Source organism: Crocodylus siamensis, chromosome 7 (assembly GCF_052110815.1).
Source record: "Crocodylus siamensis isolate JL-2025a chromosome 7, ASM5211081v1, whole genome shotgun sequence".
Classification (NCBI taxonomy): domain Eukaryota; kingdom Metazoa; phylum Chordata; order Crocodylia; family Crocodylidae; genus Crocodylus; species Crocodylus siamensis.
Window position 1 is genome coordinate 26,372,489 of NC_143401.1, and position 14,054 is coordinate 26,386,542.

General features: G+C 41.0%; 1 protein-coding gene across 6 annotated transcripts in view; it reads right to left on the reverse strand.

Moving 5' to 3' along the window:
• AP3M1 (adaptor related protein complex 3 subunit mu 1) overlaps nucleotides 1-14,054 on the reverse strand; it is a 38,317-nt gene that overhangs the window by 5,588 nt on the left and 18,675 nt on the right. For all 6 annotated transcript variants that reach the window (XM_090058448.1, XM_090058444.1, XM_090058449.1 and 3 more), the window contains 6 exons: nucleotides 12,493-12,768; nucleotides 11,703-11,874; nucleotides 6,310-6,447; nucleotides 4,350-4,435; nucleotides 2,659-2,792; nucleotides 184-391 (listed from right to left, as the gene is read on the reverse strand). In XM_090058448.1, coding sequence (XP_089914574.1) covers nucleotides 184-391; nucleotides 2,659-2,792; nucleotides 4,350-4,435; nucleotides 6,310-6,447; nucleotides 11,703-11,874; nucleotides 12,493-12,765 — 1,011 coding nt within the window. In that variant the 5' untranslated portion in view covers nucleotides 12,766-12,768. The remainder of the gene's footprint in view (nucleotides 1-183; nucleotides 392-2,658; nucleotides 2,793-4,349; nucleotides 4,436-6,309; nucleotides 6,448-11,702; nucleotides 11,875-12,492; nucleotides 12,769-14,054) is intronic.

Consider the following 14,054-nt stretch of genomic DNA (forward strand, 5'->3'; position numbering starts at 1 on the left):
CAGCAGGAACATGGAGCTCAGGTGGGCAATGTGTGGGTGTGGGGTAAGGTAGGGGGTGGGTGGTGGGGACCCCCCCTACGATGCACAGCTCCTGCTGCTGGCAGCAGTAGGTGGCAGGTGCTCAAGGTGCTTGTGATGCATGCGCCTTTTAATTGAGACAGAATTAAAAATCACAAGACTTACTTTAGTGACTGGATCAAATGTATAGCTGCCTTGTGAGGCGGTAAGATTCATGTTAAGTACAGCTTTTGGCATGTGGACTGTCATAACAACTCCTTCCACTGTTTTCCCCATATTCTGTTTAGGTCCAATTGTAACATCAAATCTCCCTGAAGAACTGTTCTCCTTAAAACTTATCATGTGCTTCACATACACAGGAATTGCCACCAAGCTGGAAAAAGAGAAATTTGGTGTTAAAGTCACCCATCCAAAGTACTATTTCCTAAGTATAAAAGGTACTATTTTAGTGTGCCTATACACATGCAGGGTATTGTAACTTTTGCGATTTACTTAATGCACTTTAGGTATAGGGTCTTAAATCTTAATAGATGTTCCATGGCTTGGTGTGAGTTTTGTGCCTTGCTGTAGTTCTGTAGAGCAGGAGGCAAGGAGGGCTGGAAACTGCACAGTTACCATGTTGAAAAGCCCCCCCCGCCTTTTAAATACATGCGCAGTAAAGGCAAACCAGATGCACTACTACAGTTTGTCTCACATACAATGAAGTTTAATTAATGCAACTTCCACTATTTAAAAAAAAAAAAAAATGTTCTAAAGTTGCCCATGTGTTTTAAGTGACAGCTTTTTTAGCACACTTTAAATGGCGAAGAGTCACATGTATAGGTATTCTTAAATGGTGCTTACATCTATTGTCTTCTAGCAAGGATAAGCTAAAAACAGTTCTTAAAAGTAGGAAGTAAGACTTTGGTAAAAAGATCCAAAGAAGGTAAAGACAGAATTCCAAAGACATTGAGTACTGATATCAAGGCATTATCCTAGTGCAGCAGTGCTCAACCTCTGGCCTGTGGGCCAGATGCAGCCCATGAAGCCAGTATGAACAGCTCATCACTGGTATGTCATCATTGGTACTGATACTCCTGCACTCCTTTCTCAGAACCTGCTCAGTTCAGCAACAGGGGAAAGGAGGGTATGAGAGGCAATGCTGCTGACATGCCTGTGTGCTCAGAGCTTTCATCCAGCTCTGGAGCCCAGGAGCCGAGTGCAGCTGCATCACCTCTCCCTCCTTCCACAAGGAATTCAGTAGCAGGGAAAAAAGCAGCTGTAGTGTTCAGATCATGGGCTCTGGCACTGCATGAAAGCTCTGAGAAAACTGGCATGTCAGCGTGGGCTCTGGCAAAAGCCACAGCTTTCAAGCTGAGCACCACCACTGCTGCTTGCTGCTTCTTCCCTGCCACTCAAGTCCATGAGGGAGGGCTTGGTGGGAAAGGAAAATGGCAGGGATGCTCAGCTCCTGGACTTTGCAGCCCCATCAAACTTTGGCTGCAGAAAGGGGAAAAAGCAGTGGAAACCTGCCACCGATGACTTCAAGAACACACAATCCCCCTGGGGTCCTGATCCGGCACAGGGTAGTTGCAGTACTTGGGGGATGTGTGGGCGGGGGGGGGGAGGGGAGGAGTTATTTCAAAAAAAGCCCCAATGCTCTGGGGCACAGCATGGTCCCCTCCTACACAGGAGAGCCATGTGTTATGAGACCATTCAGGCCCTGGTAGGCCACTGAGAAGTGTAGGGAGCTGAGGTAAAGGTACAATGCTGCCACCTAGGCAATTTCCAGCTGTGATCTGAAATAATGTTTTTATTATCCTGTGTAATATTATGGCTGTTATTTTTTGTAACGATTCCACAGTTTAATTTTTTAAACAAAAATTCAGTGTTCAGCAAAAGTAATGTTTCCCTGCTAATATTCTTAAAATCTTAATGTTATGATATGATGAATTATAGAACTATAATGCCTTTCTACGTGGCCCTTGGCCCATTTCCGCTTTTAATGTTTGGCCCACTTGTAAAAAGAGGTTGAGCACCACTGTCCTAGTATAATAATTTGTTCAAATGCAAATATATTTGCTACAACAATCAACAGAAAAAAAATGCCGAAAGACAACCAGCCAAGAATAATTCCACTGTTAGCATACAGTAAAAAGAAATTTGGCTTAAACAGGTTTGCAATTTAGTTTAAATTTAAAAAAAAAAAACACCCCACAAAGCAAAAACCAATGAAGATAAGTGTTCTGTACTGATACAGTATCTTAACTGCAGAGCATTCTGTGGTATTTGAAATATTAGCCATCAAGAACAGACTTGTTATTACCAATGGGCTGGCCCGCTCAACAGCCACTGCCAGATGCTATCAGCATCTCTGTTGTAAAGCTGGTTTATTGTTAGAACAGCAGTTCCCAATCCTATTTGGAACCCCACTTCTGGCTAGCTCACAACCATTAGCCATCCCTAATGTTGTTTAGGAAGTACTGTGTTAGAGAGCAGACAGCATCAGATTAAAGAACTCACATCTTGAAATAATGGGAGTTCTTGCATTGTCAGAACAAGTCAGAGATAATCAAAACTCTCTGCAAGGCTTTTGAAGTTATTCATGTGCAAATCAACAGTTGTTCCAACAGAAAGCTAGCAAAGCAAATACCGACTTACTTCTGTGAGCTAACACGGTAGGAGATCAATCTGAAGTTTCCATCTGGAGGAATAAATGAGAGGACTCTTTCAGACTCCCAGCGTTTGAAACGAATGCAGGGATGGAAGCTGACATCATCCAGCAACCTTGGGTTCTGCAGAAAGAAACCAAGTAAGCAAGCTTCTCACGTTAGTTGAACGTCTGGCATCAATGTTGATGCATTTTTCTCTTCATTCCCTTTTCCTTCCTTTGGTACTTTATAGGGGTGCACTGATAAAGATGTTTGATTATTGACCAGCCATATTGGCCAATACTGATCCGATTGCTGATATGCAGTCCGGCAGCTTGGAGAGTAGTGTCCAGCTGATAAGTCTGGGGGGGCAGATTGAGACCCCCGTGGTGAGGGGAGTGGGACTGGGGCAGGTGCTGCCCAGCCAGGGTCAGACACAGGATGGAGCTACCTGCTTGTTTGATGGGGAAGGGGAGAGAGGGTGGTTCCTGCTGCTGCATGCACCCCTGGGGGAGGCATGGGGGGCACATGTCCCCCAATCTGTGCATGAGGTGAGGGAGGGCTGCCCGCTCTGTGCTCAGGGCCAGTATCTCTTCTTGGCACCTGTGCTTGGGGTGGGCAGTGGGGGTGCTGGGAGGGAAGGCTACGGGGGGGGGGGGGCGGCTAGAACCACCCCAAAGTTTGCCATAACCCTCCCCCACTATCCTGTAGCCTCTTCCCAGCAGCTGTGCTGGGAGGGGAGCCTGGTGTTGGCCCTCAGCATGCAGCAGGCAGCCTGCCCCCACACTGCACAGACTGGGGGCATATGCCCCCCATGCCTCCCCCAAGAGCGCGTACAGCAGCATGAGCTACCTCCCCCTCCTGCCTCCCCAGATGAGCCGCTAGCTCCATCCCATTCCCCACCCTGGCTAGGTAGTACCTGCCTCTGCCCCAGCCCCACTCCCTCCCTCACTGCGGGGGCCTCCATCTGCACCCCGCATTCCCCTTCCTCCCCACAGACACTGTTGTCCAAGGTGCCTGGTTGCACTCCTGGCAACATGTATGCTGTGTCTGCATGCAGATGGCATTTATTGACCACATCAGCAATAGACTTTCTTTGGTTGACGTCAATTTTCCTTTTAATTCCTTTAATTGCTAAGATATGGACTGATGTATCAGTGGGTGCACTTCTAGTACTTTAGAGAGGATTCAGCTTAGAACAACCCTAAAATAGCCACAGAACAGGGGCCTGATGGTGGGAATGCCAGTTTCCCCTCACTGTCCTATTGCAGTGCCTCAGCTATGACCTATAGGGACTGAGTGCAAGCAAGAACAATTTTTCCATCCAAACTAAGGTTGCCAACATGGATGCCTGCTGAGGAAGGGCTAGTTTTGATGAATACACTTCTTAGACTACTGAACTAGAGTCGAACACTGGTAAAATTATGGTGCATTGTGATGGCTAAGAGGCAAAAGTCTATAGAAGTCTGTGAGTAAGGAGGTCAGAGTATAATAAAAACCACCTGATGACTTATTTTATTTTTTAGCATGGTTGCCAATTATGAAAGAATATGCTGCATGATGACAAAACAGCTAGAGTTCTCTCATTGTAATCATGGATTGCTGACAGCACTATTTCAATAATTTCTGCAGAATTCTAATTGAGGATAAAACTACAACAGTTATTTACAAGTAGATTGCTGATTATATTGTTAGCATTACCATGAAAGAGAGAGAAAGATCTGGCATTCCTGACAGCTTAATGCAGGAATCAATGACACCTTGAATTTCTGCAAAGACCGTGGAACCTGAAAAGAGGATGAAAGACATGACTTAGCATATTGTGGATAGCTGAGCAAATAATGAGTTTCAGCAAGGGAGAACAGATGCAGTTTCTAGTACGGTGCAGATCCTATCATCTGTAACACCCAGCCTAACAAAATGGTTCTCTTCACATGTGGCACACAAGGCTTACTGGGGCATGTAAGCTACAACATACAACAGCTTGTAAGCTGGTTGAGTACTGTTCAGGTTGGAACATGGGATTTCTACCCAACATGGTCGTATCAAGTCAGGCAGTCTGGTCCCCAACAGTGACATGATCCTATGGTCTGGATCTGTTCCACTGGGCTGAATGAAGTTAAGACATGCCTGCATTAAAAACGCAAATTAGAACTCATGCCTCAGATGGACAGAGACCATGGAATTCCTTGCTCACCAAGACAGCACTCATCTGTGGCACAAGTGGACAGAGGCATATCAAGCCTTGGTGAGCTCCTGAGGTTTTAAGCTACAGAAGAGACAGTGGAAAGTGCCACAAGAAAAACAAAATAATAAAGCTAATTTGGTGAAGGGTCTGTTTCCAAAGAACAGGATCTAATGATATCTATGTAAATACAGTAACATGTCATTCTAGAGCAGAGAAGCCTGTGACATTCACTAGAAAGTAGAAACAAGATTCCTTCATCACAACCCCTCAAGGGAAAAACAGGAACACCTTACAAACTGGAATATTTTACAAGCTTACAACTAACTGTGTAAGATTCAAACCATCCCCACGGCCTCATACATTGTTGGAAGAGGTAGAATGGAACAGAAATAAACAGGAACCTTGTAATAAAACATATGTCTGACTAAGCACACATATTACTTATTGGGTGGTATGGAGCTATTTAGATGTGTGTTAAACCTCAAAATAATCTGGCTAGTTATCGTCACTCTTTACTCTCCTAGAGAATTTCAGCACCCAACATACACATGGGTTTCTGGAGCTGCCTTAGAATTTCACACTGGAGAGAGAACTGATGCTGTCCATTAACAGTCTGCAAGAACAGCAAGGAAAATGAAATCACGATTGAAGTTTGCATTGAACTGTTTGGGATTGGGGAGGAGAATGCTAGTTGTCATTACACCAATCCTTCAATCTCAAAAGACTGTTTTATGGTGCACTACTGGAACACATCTTGTGTGATGCTACTTGAAGTGGCAGATACTTATGTTTTGAGCAGTTGAGAGATTTCCTATGTAGGCAGATCTTACAGAGTAGTTTGCTTATGTCATTTTATTTATTTTGTTTTTAAGCAAATACCAGTTAAGTGAGTAACATCTACAGACTTTATATTTTTTCCTCAGTTTTCTTAAGAGACAGGAAACAAACATTTGTCCACCCCTCAGAGAAGTTGGCTGTAGTTTGTATACAAAGTTAAAAACACTGGATGGCTATTTTGAAAAGAGCATCCTATCAGTATTACAAGAAAACAGGTAAGTGGAACAAGTGAGCAACACCTCATGCCCCATTCACAGAGTGAGGAGCCACAAAAGTAATGAAAGAAAATGGAAGAGAGAGAGAAAAGATAATGCATGCCACCACACTTGAAGCTCTGGCTGTAAAGAAACAAGTTTCCATTAGGAAACATTAATGTACTAGCACATATACAATAACTATCTAAGTGGAGGCCATTACTTTTGCATTAATAGTTTATTGGATAAGTGGCCTAGGCAATATTGTTATTACAAGATAAAAAAATATATTTGTGCATGTTGTTTTAAAAGAGCAGTGTACTTAATTGGTAGATGGAAAAGCAACGTATTAGTCGATTTAAACCCTCTCTAAATCCCATGAGCTGAATGGAATGTTGAAACAGCCTCTGAAAAGGAAATTTAAGTTGACATGGCATCTTACCTGATTTATCTATAATTGCATCTATTTCTTCAATGACATCGAAATAGGCTTCATTGTTTGTGTACTTTACCCCGGCTCTGCGCCAAGGAATGTTGGAGAGCTGTCCAGTAGGAAGTGTGTCTCCCACATTACTGCTGCCTTGAAAAAAAAATAAATAAAAAAACAAAACAAAACACCCCCACCCCAAAGAATACATTAGAAGAGAATGGTTCCAGATCTCATAATTAGATGTACCAACATAAGACTGCATTCAATAACTAAATTAGGCATCATACACTAGGATTTCCTTAAGTGGCCCTGAGTAAGCTACAACATGTCCTTACTGTTAGTGCCTTAGCATGCATTCTTTATACCTCTAAAGGCATAATTCAAGTTAGCAGAATTTAGGGGAGGGTACAATTAGGGGCTAGATCCAAAGAACAGATTTCCATGTTGTGATACTCACAGAGATGTGGGGTAGAAAATTTTCCAGTGCTTTATTTTTCGTTGGGAAATTTTCCATTTCTAAAACTTCACTGTTTCATAAAATTCATTAGTAACAATGAATGCCAATACAGGCAGTCCTTGGACTTATGGTGCAATTGGTTCCTAAAAACTGCGTCTTAAGCCAAAATGTTGTAACTCGGAACCAATTTTCCCATAATAGTTTCATAGTTGGTAGGGTTGGAAGGGACCTGAGCAGATCAAGTCCGACCCTCTGCATAGGCAGGAAAGAGCACTGGGGTCAAACGATCCTGGTGAGGTGTTCATCCAGCCTCCATGTAAAGACCCCCAGGGTAGAAGCCAGCACTACTTTTCTTGGAAGTTGGTTTCATATCCTAGCTGCCCTGACAGTGAAGTAGCACCTCCTGATATCTAGCTTAAATCTGCCCTCTGCCACCTTGTGACCGTTATTTCATGTCACTCAGAGAAACAATGTTATACATGGGGGATTGCTTCACAAAAAATAGACCAGAATTTTGTACTTGATCAATTATAGATGAGTAATATAGCTGCATTAATGTATTTATATTGTAAATAGAAATCATATTGATTTGGAAAGACTTCTTTGAGGTGACTTTGCTGGACTTTTTGAAAGGCTTTTGGTTGGACTATTTGAAGAGTTATTGGCTGCAGATTTTTCTGGAGTTTTGTCTGCTTTCTTAAAGAAAGTGTCCAAGGAAGTTTGGACATATGTTCTCCAGGGAGATGAGTGATGCAACAAAACTGGTTGGCTGGTGTGGTGTCACATTGGATCAAGTATTGTAAAGTCAAAACTGATATCAAAGTTGAAACAGGGTGTCAATTTACAAATGTTGTAAGTGCGAAACGCTGCAAGTCGAGGACTGCCTGTACAATATTAGGCAAGCATGGCAAAGTTGTAATTAATGTTTTTTCAGGTGATTATCCCTAAGAAGTGAGAGAGTACATATATGTTTTATTGATTTGTAAACAGGAAGGTAAATACTAGGGCTGTGTGAAGCTTTGGTCCCCGATTCAATTCAGTGGAGATTTGACCTGATGAGGTGGCCGAATCTTTGAATCCAAATTGAATCAGAGAACACTTTAATCTCTCCAAATCAAATCCAAACCCTCTGAATTGATTTGGAGAGATTGGGTGATCTGGACATAGACACAGCTTTAATTGCTTTTTCTACATACCTCTAGGTAGCAGGTAGCTCATGAATGCTGTGATGCTGGGGCACATGGAGCATCCCACAGGAGTGTGGGGGGTCTCCAGCATGCTCAACAGCAGACCTGGGAGTGAACCAGAAGCACTTCTGGTCCACCGGGGAGTGCACTGGGGAGGCCCCCCCGTGCCCCACTGGCTCAGTGACTGGTGCCTCCTGGGTCTGGGGAGGCACCTGGGGTCCCCCACAGCTAATGGCCAAGACAGGAGGGGCCCCCTCCACACACTGCCCAGCAGACCCAGAAGGGGACTGGAAGTATGTTCCAGTCCACTTCCGGGTTCGCTGCTGAGCACATGGAGGCGGCCCGCACTCCTGTGGGACGCTCGGTCTGCCCCAGCATCGCAACATTCGTGAGCCATGCTGGTACCTCGAGGTATGTAGAAAAATGTTAAAGCTGTATCTATATCTGAATCGCTGATTCTCTGAATCAGTGTCAAATCTTCAGATTCAAGTTTGGCCGAATCGAATCAGGGACAGTGATATGAATCAACTAATTGAATCACTGTCTCCAATTCATGCTGAATCAGAATCCAATAGGGCCTGCTTTGCACCCCCCTAGTAACTATACTCGCATAATAATCCAAACCAAAAAATCAAGTTATGAATTCACCTAATTGGCTATGCAAGTCAAATCAAGCCAAAGCTGAAATTCTTATTTCATCTCAGACTGCAAGTGAAAGCAAAACCAAAACTAAAACCGTGATTCATTTTCGTGTGTTGCTTTCAGTTCAAACACAGAGCAGTGTCTCATTTCGTTTCTTGAGTTGGGGAAGTTGGAAGTGTTTGCATAAGTTTAGTTTTTTTAATGCTTTTGGTTTGAAATAGTCATAAGAATGCCTAATCAGACCAAAAAAAAACTAGTGTGGCATCATTATAGTGAAGTTCAAGCCACTGAAGGAAGGAAGAAAGTTGGTAGATATAAATATTGCAGGCAGGAGTATGCTAAGAATGCAACAAGAATGAAGAAACATTTAATAACATGTAGAAGCTGTCCTGAAAGTGTACAAGCCATATACAGAAAGCTAATGCAACAAAGTGGTGGAACAACATCATCTGAGAAAAGTCTGCTTCAGGAATCCCATGTAAATAAAGTTAATATGTAAAACAACACATAGTAGACACTAGTATCTATATTGTTTTAAAACATTATAATTTTAAAAGTTGTTAATGCAACTCTGGAAGATTCTTTATTTTTTCATTTAAAATATTTGTATCCTGCTTTTCCACTTACACTAAAAACCCGAAGTGGCTTAGGCTGAACAATAATTTTGAAAAAAATACATAATAGATAAATAATTAACCATTTCAACACAGCAGAGCAAGCTTAGTCCTCTGGCTGATGGCAGAGGCCAGACTATACTTTGCTTTGGCTGTGTAGTCCTAGGGCAGCAAAGCAGCAAGTTGAGCAAGCAGAGTGTTCTCTCTGGCAGAGAGTGGGGAAGCAAGCTCCCTGACACTTCTTCTGATGGATGAGGCCAGACTAGACTAGGCTAAAATAAAAATCTTTTCCCTTTTGTTGCAGGAACTTGGCAGTGCAAGTGCAACAACAGATTTGCAAAAAGTGGTAATTGAAAATGTTGAGCTGCCAGGTCTAGCAGCAAACCTTTGGGATCCTCAACCCAGAGGACAACATTTATCAAAAGATGAATTATCTATTGCTCTTGATACAAGTATGGAAATAGCTAAGAATGTCTCCAACATCCACAAAATAGCCGTGATGACAGACACTGCTGAGTATCGTGCAAAAGAAAAACTTTGGAGCAAAGACATTATTTGGCTGGCAGCAAGAGAATGCGTTTCCTCTCACATGGTGGAAGGGATACTGTAACACCCGGCTGTTGTCCAGCATTGCTCTAAGCATCCTAAGCACTCCACCAACAGTGGATTCTTGCGGACAAAACTGGAAGGCTTTGGGCTCATTCAAGACAAAAAGAGGAATAGACTAACAAATGAACGCACCACTAAGCTTGTTTCTATTTCTCAAAATCTCTTGCTTCTTGAGAATCAGTCAGAAGCACAGTTAGTGAAGAAGATACAGCGTGATAAGTTGCTCTTACCCATAGACTCATTGGTAAAACCATCCCTTAGTGAAAGAGAATGTGGTTCAAGTAGTTCTGAACCAGATTTGCCTCAATCTGATTCTGCAATGGAACTAATAAGTAGTGCAAGTGATTCTACAGATGTTGACAGTGGAACTGGAGGTGCCGCAATGACCTCAGTAGAAGAAAGTTAAACCCTGTTGCAGTAGATGAGTGGACAACCACAGCACATCATGCACAGTTCTTTGGGTATGCTAAAACTGTGTGTCCATAGTTTTCGGTGCCTTCATTTTTTTTCCTTAAAATTTAAACAATGTAAGGGAAGCACATGCTATTGTGTATTGTCTTTACATCTTTACAAGTATTCCAATAAAAATAATTTCCTTCCACATAAAGCTTTGAATTTGTTTGAATATAACATTTAAACTACATTAAGCATGCTGTATTTAATTTTTTCCTAATCAACTACTTCAGTTCAAATTCTTGTGGCTTTTGGGATATAAAATTAACATGGTGGTACTTTTTTAGTTTTGTTTACTAAATATAAGTTGAATAAACATGTAAATCAGATCATGCTCTATTTAGGGCATTGGAAAATTTTCTAGGAAACCCACATCTCTGGATGCTCAACATCACATGACAGCAGAAAACTTTCAGGTTCCTGGTCCTTGTGTGGATTCCACTGTCCTGAGTCAGACACCTATGCTCAACACCCTGCATGGAGAGCCTGTGCTTCAGAATGACATTCTGAACAGCCAGCATGATAAGCAGGGATTTGCCCAAGCAAGCTAGCAGAAAAGCAGAAAATGGGGGCATCTTCAGACAACCTCTAACCAGAGCTAGGCTGCAACATAGCTGTACTGACAGCAGGTGGCTTTTGTCAGCTTGGGTCATTTTGTTCCTGGAAACAGTACGCCAAGGCCAGTAGAAAACACAAAACAACTTTTGTTGGCATATGGTGCATTTCTACTAAGGGGCTGTACTGACAGAGCAACACAGTCCATTTACAGCCCCTTAGGATCCATAGTATGACAAACCCTTAGACATCTACATTTTATTTACACCTTTTTGTGAATATGTTCACTTAATGACATGGGACTTGTCTTCACTTTCATTTTAGTTCAAAGCAAGTGCAAGTGCTGGTCCGCACCTGAGAGCCATGCACAGGTAAAGGATATGCTTTAAACTTAAGCAAGCTGGTCCACTTGATGCGAGTTGAAACTCATGCAGTGACAATACTGGAATCACTGATATATTGAGTATTCAGCTCATCTATATTGCAATACAAAACAGTGGTGCTTGTGTTTTTTGGAACATGAAAGCTCTTGCTCAAGCTACATAAAACCCTTAATTATATGCCAGCAAGAAGTATAAAAAAGATCATCTCCCCCACCACCAAAACTACAATCACACCAGCTTTGCTGCCTTAGTGCTGCAGCCACCTTTAAAACAATGGCAGTCTCAGTAGCTTGAGTTGTTAGACTGAGTTTAACTCTGCAGTAGAGACAAATCCTTAGACTCCCGAGTCACCTCAATACTTTTGAAAGGATACCCTTAGCTGTCTATAATCAGGACAGAATGAAGGTCATTAAATCTGAAATATGAAGTAACTCTGCTGTATTAAAGTGAAACAGGAGAGAGAAAAAGCTACCTTCAAAGTCAGTTGGCTATTTTAAAATCATACCTGTGATAGAGTTGACAACAGAGCGCAAAATTGTGGGAGGCTTAATCAACTCTTTCAAGATGTTTGATTCTGTTGCCAGTGGAAAGCCATTGTCTAACATTTCTTCTAGAAGCTCGTATACAATAACCACATTGTCCTTAATCGCGGTCTCGGAACACTCACCAAAATAATCCTGAACAAAGGGAAAGAATTTTTAGTCATGTTAAAATGCTTGACAATTTGAGTTTACTTAAGAGATAAATCTGTATAGAAATGCTATTACTAATGTTAATGCATATCTTTAATTAGATAACTCCTATGAAGTATAGCACAAGTCTGGAAAATATCTCTGTGTGCAGTCTAGTTTTCAACTCTCCTGGGAACACTCACTCCAAGTTCAGCAACAGAGATTCTTCAGTGATTTCTACTCCAACAAGTAGGTTTATAGTGCAGCAGGGTAAGTGTCCATTTCAATGAAATTGTTACCAAAAATAGAATTATAATTGATACTTAGTTCCATCCAAATAGTATGAAAGGAACATTATAAAAGCATATCTAAAGAAAGGCCACTTTTGTAAACAACATTCTCCTTGTGTGCACTTAAATGTATGTATAGCCAGAAGCCAAATGAAAAAGCAAAATCTTACGTAAATGTGCGCTTTATAAACCAATACTTGGCTTTTGGTTTCAATCCTCAGTTTTCAAGGGGGAAATCATTAACTGGAAGGGTTTAGCTACTTCAAAATTCTTAAACTTTTGCAAGAGACACTTGAGGCAAACTGACAATTCCAAGATTATACCAGTGACAGACCTGAAAAGTATCTGCGACGCGGTGCAGGAATTCAATTACAAAGAGTGGTGGCACTTCTGTCTGTATGACAGACACAAAGAAGATTTTATCCCGGTAGATGCTGATGAGGTAGTGGTGTGGCGTTGAGATGACAGGGGGCACATTCTCAACATCGACAGCTTTTTCCTGAGCTTCAAAGAAATAATCACACACAGATTGGCTCACAACGCTCTTCCAGTGCTTCTCCAAGAATATATCACCAGAACAGTTTATAAGAAACAGACTGTGGATCATTTTCTGTTGGAGACACATTCACACAAGTTAAAACAAACAGAAGTGACTAAGATTGATATCAATTCTCACAGCTTTCCCTCACAGTGCTGGCAATTCTGTACCATGCTACACTGATTTTTTTTTAAGTCACCACATCAAATATACATTTTACTGTAATATTTAATAAGTAAAGGACATTTTACAAAACATACCCATGCTAACAATAAATCAAAATGGTTTGATTTAAAATAGTGTAACTCATTATTTTTATGAAGCAGGAAATTTTATTTAAATAATAATTTTAATTCCTGTTCTGCATTTCTACTTCAGGTTTTTTCTTAAAGAAAGGCAGCTTCTTTTGGCTTGGTAACCATTGCAAAATATATTATTTGCAACTAAAATGTAGCCCTTCTACCAAACCTGGGACTATTTTTCAGTAACCAGGCAGACAAACAAATGGACACATGTTTGTTTAAGCAACTATGCAGCTTAACATTTATTGAGATTCTTAATTTTTACATTAGTTTCATTCTAAGTTGGTAGATGACATTGTTATTGACAAAATGTTTACTCTTCTACAGGTAATGTGCTTGAAGCTGTATTGAAAATGAAAATAGGAATGAAATTGAAATACAGCATTTAAAAAAGTTTTAGTTACCAGTTACACAATTAAATAAATGCAAAAAAACCTCCCCACTTTAAGTGCCCAGGATACCTAAGAAAGAAGTACATTTGTCTAAATATGCTTTACTTAAAAAAAACTAAAAGACTTATTAAATGTAGCCAATATATATTATTTGTAGTAAAACTAGAGTCTTGAAAATCATAACCAGTAATAATAATTACAAAAACATTTAATCTCAGCCTCATATGATTTTCATTTACATAGTAGATATGGAAAATAAGATGTCTTTGTTGTCTTAATTGCCATTCTGTTTGTCAGCTTTGAATGAATCAGGCAGTAAACTGAACTAGCTAACCAATCTAGCTAAAAAACAAAACAAAAAAACCCCAACTGCCAAAGAGGCTACCTCTATCAGAAGTTGTGGTAGCACTTCCATAAATTAAAAATAGCAAGGAAGCTCAATGCATTACCCTGAGGGGATTAAAATATTAGCATTGGTGCTCAATATCTAGGTTCAGAAAGTTATTTAGACAGATGTGAAGAAACAGCATAGTTAATGAGTTTTAATTTCTAGAGTACTAGTTGGAGGGAAGAACAGCAACTAAACTCATATAGCCAAAGAAAGCTGTATGAATAATATTTTTCTTTAATCTGGATAGGTTGGCTAAGATGGACTTCAAATGAC